At 32.1% G+C, this 7,275-nt stretch overlaps 1 protein-coding gene across 1 annotated transcript; it reads right to left on the bottom strand.

Moving 5' to 3' along the window:
* Positions 1–2,377: 2,377 nt before the first annotated feature.
* LOC100923498 (olfactory receptor 13D1-like) lies at positions 2,378–3,319 on the bottom strand. Its single transcript, XM_003763142.1, has one exon. The coding sequence runs from the start codon at positions 3,317–3,319 to the stop codon at positions 2,378–2,380; it is 942 nt and encodes a 313-aa protein (XP_003763190.1).
* Between the last annotated feature and the right edge of the window lie 3,956 nt (positions 3,320–7,275).

Raw genomic sequence — 7,275 nt, forward strand, 5'->3', positions numbered from 1 at the left:
TGATGGATATATTTAGAAGTGGTAGAATAAACATATTCATTAAGAGTTGTTAAGGGTTCAATGTCAAATTGGCAAGAGATCTCCAGGATATTATTCCAATAATCTATACTCTTTTCATACACTTTTATCAGTGACTCAAATAAAGGCATAATTATCACATTCACCAGATTTACAAGAGGCACAAAATTAAGGGATAATTCACACAAATGACAGAACAAAGTTCCAAAAGTTCCAATACCATAAAGATACAGTATTGCACAGAGTCTGATAACAATGAAATCCAATAAGGTGAAATAAAAGAATTACTGAAGTTAGTTTTTTTTGTTTTGTTTTGTTTAATTGTATAATTACAGTGAGGTAGACATGGTCAAACAGTTTGAAAGAAAACATCTGGAGTTTTTATTGGATGATATTCAGTATAAGTCATCTATGTTTTGAAGTAGCCCCCAAACAAATTTTGGATGTAAAATAGAGGGATAATATTTAAAAATAACATAGTCATTACCGCCCGTGTTCTTTCCTAGGCGATATGCATCTGAAGGATTCTTTTCATTTTGGAGCACCATCCACTAAGAAAGAAAAAGAAAAGTGAGAATGTTTATGCTTATGTATTTATATGTGCTAGTGTGTTTGTATGTGTATACACAGATGTAGTTTTATGAAAACCCATGACATTAATTATTAAGCTGATCGTTATACTATATTTTCAGACAGCAGGTAACCCCAAATATTGTATACATGTGTGTGTATTTATGTCTCAGCTATATTGTGATTTTCTTGTGATTATATTGCATAAGAGCAGTTTGATAAATTTCTAAAAAATAGCTGAATTATTCTAAAAATTTAAAAACATATTACACTAAATGTAAAACAATAATAAAAGAAAATGTCACATGGAACAAAAACTTGGCATAAATCTAATGACATTAATTCGTTGAATTATTTAGATGAAATATTATCATTACAACTCCCAGTTTTGGTATTTTCTAGGTTGTTTCACTAAAAAACATCTTCATAGTTAAGGTGTATATAGATATAAAGTATATAGACATAGAGATGATAATAAGAAATAAGAAAATAATGCTAATCCTGATTTTCATTGCACTGTTATCTTAAAATTCATCGAATTCCAAATACCTAAAATATTAAATATAACATCAATTAATCCCTGTTGAAGAGTCACAATCTTTAAATAGATATACTCAATAATTGCTGCTGCAATATGATTTCTAACTTTCTACAATCTATATCAGTTACAATATCTGTGTATTTAAACTTGAAAATTAGTCTATTCCTCAAATTCCCATATATAAACTGTGTTTTTCAGGAAGTTTTGTATGATTGTTCATTTTCAAAATATATAAATTGTTCTGGTTCTTTAAAAAAAATGATTCAATGGGCTTTATCTCCCACAATAATTGTTATCGCTGTTAGGTCATTTAGTCATCTTTGACTGTTCATAACCCTATTTTTGTAAAGTTTTCTTGGCAAATATCCTGAAAGAGTTTGCTGTCTTTTTTCCACGTTACTATTTTACAACTGAGGAAATTGAGGAAAACAGGATCTAAGAGACTTGCCCAAAATCATACAGTTTTAAAAGTGTTTGTGGTTGCATTTGAAGTCTTCTCCTCTCAATTCCAGGTCCAGCCCTTTTTCCATTGCTCCATCTTAAAGTACATACTATGTACCAGGTGCTATGTTAAATGTTGGAGATGTGACTGAATTATCCTTCATATGAGGTTGGATGACCAATTTTTTTTTTAAGTGTTTAAGACTAGATTCTTGATCAGGTGTCATTCAGTCAAGAAAATATCTGTGGACTTTTCTAAATCTTCCATTTTGTCATTTTTTTACTTCTATTAGAGAGTAATTTCTATGAGAGCAAAGAACTTGTATGTTTTAAATTTCCTGTTTCTCATATTACTTATCACAATGTGGTATACACTATGGTGGTTAATGAATATGTGTTTAATGTCTCAATGAATATATCAGAAGAAATTAGAAGCTTATCTCAAAAGTTCCTACATCTCAAAATATCCTAATTTTGCTGAATCTGAGATTGGCCAAATGGAAATGTGATTTTTTTTCTATTTATTAGCAATGAATTTCTGTTTTGTGTGATTTAATATACTACAATGTTTGTAAAACATACAAGAGCAAGAGGTAGACCTGCAGAGAACATATAATAAGAGACTTAGGGATTAGAACTGTGTTTCAAATGTAATACATGAATATCCTGTATGGAAAGGGGGAGAATCATACTTTAAGCTTTGCATGCACAATAATATCCTTGATACCAGGGGAAGTAATTTAATCATTGAATACCAAGCACAGTGTCCAAGGGAAAATACAAACCAATTCTAAATCTCAGAACATTTTATATTTTTTTGAAGTATAGATTTCTAATGAGAAATTTCTGCATAGCATCTTTTACCTCCTTGTTCCTCAGACTATAGATAATTGGATTCATCAATGGAGTGATGACCCCATAGGACAATGCGATAAGCTGATCTGATGTGTTAATGTCCTTGGACTTGGGCTTCATGTACATGAAGAGGGCTGAGCCATAAAACAAAATCACCACAGTTAGGTGGGCTGAGCAAGTAGAAAAGGTTTTCTTTCTGCCTTCACTAGAGTTGATCCTCAGGATGGTGGAGATAATGAAAATATAGGAGAAGAAAATGAGTAGCAGAGGAGGAATTAAAACAACAAAACTTCCAATTGTTATTATAAGCACATTGAGGGAGATATCTCCACAGGTAAGCTTAAGTAGGGCCAGGATTTCACAGACAAAATGTTCAATAATATTCCCACAAAAAGGGTTTATAAGGGCAAGCACAGTTTGTACCAAAGATATCAGAAACCCTGCTATCCATGTCCAAGCAGCCATTTGTGCACAGAGTCCCTTGTTCATAATGATGGTGTATTTCAGAGGATTGCAGATGGCTACATACCTGTCATAGGCCATCACGGCCAAGAGAATGCACTCTGTGGAACCCAAACCAAGAGAAATAACCATCTGCAGGGCACATCCAAGGAAGGAGATGGATTTTCTCTCAGACATAACAATTATCAGCATTTCAGGGATAAATGAGGATGTGTAGCAGATGTCCAAAAAGGAGAGGTTTCCAAGGAAAAAATACATAGGAGTGTGAAGGCGGGGATCCAGGATGCTGATGATAATGAGCATGCTGTTTCCCAACAGAATCACCAGATACATCACCAGGCAGAGCACATAAAGAGCGAACTGGAGGCCTTGGGAATGAGAAAGCCCGACCAGAAAAAATTCAGTCACAGCTGTGTAATTCCCCTTGTTCATATTATTTTAACTATTCCAACTTCAGGATTTTTGAAAGGACACCTTAAAGCAAGAGGAACGAATAATAACACATTTGTTATTAGTTTCATACTTTGAATTTTAAAGATATTGATATTTTTCTTTTATTCAGATGTATATCCATTTAAATTTGTGAAGAAAAGCAAAAATTAGAAAAATATTTTTAAAAAATTGTACATGCACCCTGAAGCAAATGTGATGACAAATATTTGTAACAAAGTTTTTATGGAAGAGTAAAAAAACAAAATCACTACTCATGAACTGGGAAAAGATGGAATAAATTGCAACATATCAGTGCAATGGAGAATTATTTTGTCTTAAGAGATGATGATATGAAGAATTCAGAGATACTTGGGAAGGTTTCCTTGAACTGATCTTATGTGAAGTAAGTAGAATTGAGAGAACAAATTACCAAAGGACATTAATGATAGAAAGATAAACAAGGCAGAAAATAACAGAAAACTCATCAGTGCAAATGTATAATTTCAATCTTTGCATATTGCCAATAAATATATGTTCATCTCTGGGCAGCTCAGTGAAGGTCTAGAGGAATGAAATGAAACAGATGTGGTTGGATGTGAACTTTGTGCTGGTTTATTTAAGCAAAATAAAGTTTCTATGTAGCAAGAGTTCATTTGGGAAATGAAACTATTTTTTTAAATATAGCCAAAATATTCATTAAAATTCATCTAGAAAACTATAATATAGAAGAAAACAGTTAAAGGTTTTAACTGCACAATGGAGTGCACAATGGAGAAAGGACTTTTGCAGCAGTATTGTTGCTATTATTGTGGGATCATAGCTGACTTCATAACCCTGGTCAGGATTTTTTTTTTAGCAGAAATACTGGAGTAGTTTGCCATTTTCTTCTCTAGTTCTTTTCATAAATGTGGAAATGGAGGCAAACAAGTTTAAATGACTTGTCCAGAGTTACACAGATAAGCTAGTAAATGTCTGAGATCATGTCTGAATTCAGAAAGATGAGTCTTCCTGACTGCAGGCCCAGCACTCTATCCATTATGCCCAAGTTTCTTAAATTGTGTGGTATCATGTAATTAAATGTGAGGGGGCCTTAAAATTAAGCCTTTGATTTGTATATCTTTTTTATATAATTATATACCTGGAGTCTCACAAGTATTTATTTTCTTAGGATTGTGAGTGTAAAAAGTTTAAGAAGACCTGCACAATTAAAACAACTCTGAGGTATCACTCTCATATCTCTCATATTGGCTAAGGTGACAGGAATAAATAATGACAAATGTTGGAGGGGATGTGGGAAAGCTGGAACACTGATGCATTGTTGGTGGAGTTGTGAAATGGTCCAACCATTCTGGAGAGAAACTTGGAAGTATGCCCAAGGGGCTATAAAACTGTGCATACCGTTTGACTCAGTAGCATATTACTGGGTCTGCATTCTAAGAATATCTAAAAGGAGGAAAAAAGACCTAGATGTGCAAAAATATTTGTAACTCTTTTTGTGGTAACAAAGAATTCGAAAATGAGTAGATGCCCATCAGTTAGAGAATGGCCGAATAAGTTGTGGTTTATGAAAATAATGTAATATTATTGTTCTCTAAAAAATGATCAACAATCTAATTTTAGAAAGACCTGGAAAGATTCACATGAGCTGAAGCTGAGTGAAACAAACAGAAACAGAAAGACATTGTACACAAGAACAGCAAGAATGTGCAATGATCAACTATGAAAGACTTGGTCCTTCTCAGTGATTCAATGACCCAAAGCAATCCCAATAGACTTTGGGCAGAAAATGCCATTTGCACCCAAAAAAAGAACTTAGGAGACTGAAAATAAGTCAGTACATGCTATGTTCACTCCTTTTTTCTGTTTTTTATTACTCCTATGGTTTTTCTTTTTTGCTCTGATTTTTCTCTCTCAACATGATTCATAAAGTAATGTGTATTAAAAATAAATAAATTTACTAGAAAAAATGAAGCCCTTCACTGTCATCTAGCTGTCTTTAAGCAGTGTCCATTAGAAGAAATTGCTTTTAGTTAAATAGGAAAAGTAATATCATAAGAAGGAGAAAGATACTCTTGAAAACCATTAGTTTTCAGAGGGAAAAGCATTTATATCCCCCAATCTACTTCTTGTAATTTTTTTGAACAGTATAAGACACTTACTTTTCTCTGAAATTCAGAATCTTCAACTTTAGAACAAGTTGACCTCTATAGTTTCTTTCAATTTTAGATCTATGATCTAATTCTATGATCTGTTCAGAGGAGATTGTAAAGTTGAATTCTTAAATAAAACAGAGATATATTGGGTTATATCCAAAGGAATAGGCATTCAAAGATGGTCCTTTGGTAATTTGTTCTCTTAATATTCACATCACATAAGTTTATATAAGACTCCAAGTTTCTTTGAATTTTTCATATTCATTATCACTTTTCACAAAATAAAAAGAATATTGTTTTCTACTCAAGTCCATTTGAAATTTGATACTATAAATTTAAAGAGTATTCAATCAGCTTGATTTTGTTATTTTGATGTTATATGCCTAATGCTCTAGAAACTATGCCTCTTGAAATCAACTGTGTCCAAATCCTCTGAGTATCATTGATTATTACAAATCTCTCCTCAGTCTTTACTGTGGTCTGCTAGTAACTTTCTCCATAGGCAGTTTCAACTTATCTGTGAGGAAACATATTTATTTCACCAAATGGAAAAGGGTTGAAAGTAGTTTTGTGTTAAAGGCTCAACTTTGGAGGACATTCAGCTAAAAGAATAGAAAGAATATAAGGATTCAGAAAAAGAAATGGAGAGAGAATTGCAAAGAAACAAGATACAGTAGCATCATGAGATTACAAACAATTCATTGACAAGGCTTAATTTATTTTTATTTTTTAATAATATTGTATTATTCCAAATACATGTAAATTAGTTTTCAACATTTTTAGTAAAATTTTGTGTTCCAATTTTTTCTCTTCCAATTATTTAACTCCCTCCTCTCCAAGACATCAAGCAATCTGATATAGGTTAAATATGTGAATTCTTTTAAACATATTTCCATATTTGTCAATTTATGCAACAATTTGTGCAATTTTTCCAAAAAGGAAAAAACCACGAGAAATAAAAGACAAACAAAAAAAGCTGAAACTACTATGCTTCAATCCACCTGCAATCTCTATAAATCTTTCTCTGATGTGAATGGCATTATCCATCCCACATCTCTTGGCATTGCAACAATGATTTATTGATCACCTGCTATATATCAACCGTTATGTTAGTCTAGGGAGTTTACAAAGACTAAGAATGAAGTACATAGTTTAAGTTTCTACATATTTTCTATTTTATATATTCAATCATATCCTTGCATAATTTGAAGAGAAATAAGTAAGGAATATAAATAATTTTTTTCTTTGAGAGATGTACAATACTTTCTTTATCTGCTCCAACTAAGAGAAGTGTATTTGGAACCAAATAATAATAGAATGCCATAGTTAGAATAAATCTCAACATAGAATTAAGTATTCTAGACTTGGCAAAAGTTGAGGCAACACAGAATGGCAGGATACAGTCTTTGAAAAAATAGAAAAGTGGAAAATAACTTAGAAAACAGAAGACAAAACATATAAAGTGGTTTTTCTTTAGGGACTCAACCTGAGATATCAATGTGTTTTTGTAAAAGATACAACAGCATTTCAGTACAATTAGCCTTTTTATTTTATGCATTTAAGAAAACTATTATGAGAAGAGATTCATACGCTTTATCAGACTCCAAAAGTGTTCATGACATTAAAAGCTCCATAATTTCTGTTTTAGGAAATAGAATGTTGAAATTGAAAGCAACCATTAGAGATGATATGATTTCACAGATGAGAAAACACATCTAAAAGTGACTCAAACACTAATCCGCAACAATTTGATGGAGGATGACAAAGAGTGCTTTGAAACTATATTCATTCCAAATAAGAGAA

Source organism: Sarcophilus harrisii, chromosome 1 (assembly GCF_902635505.1).
Source record: "Sarcophilus harrisii chromosome 1, mSarHar1.11, whole genome shotgun sequence".
Classification (NCBI taxonomy): Eukaryota; Metazoa; Chordata; class Mammalia; order Dasyuromorphia; family Dasyuridae; genus Sarcophilus; species Sarcophilus harrisii.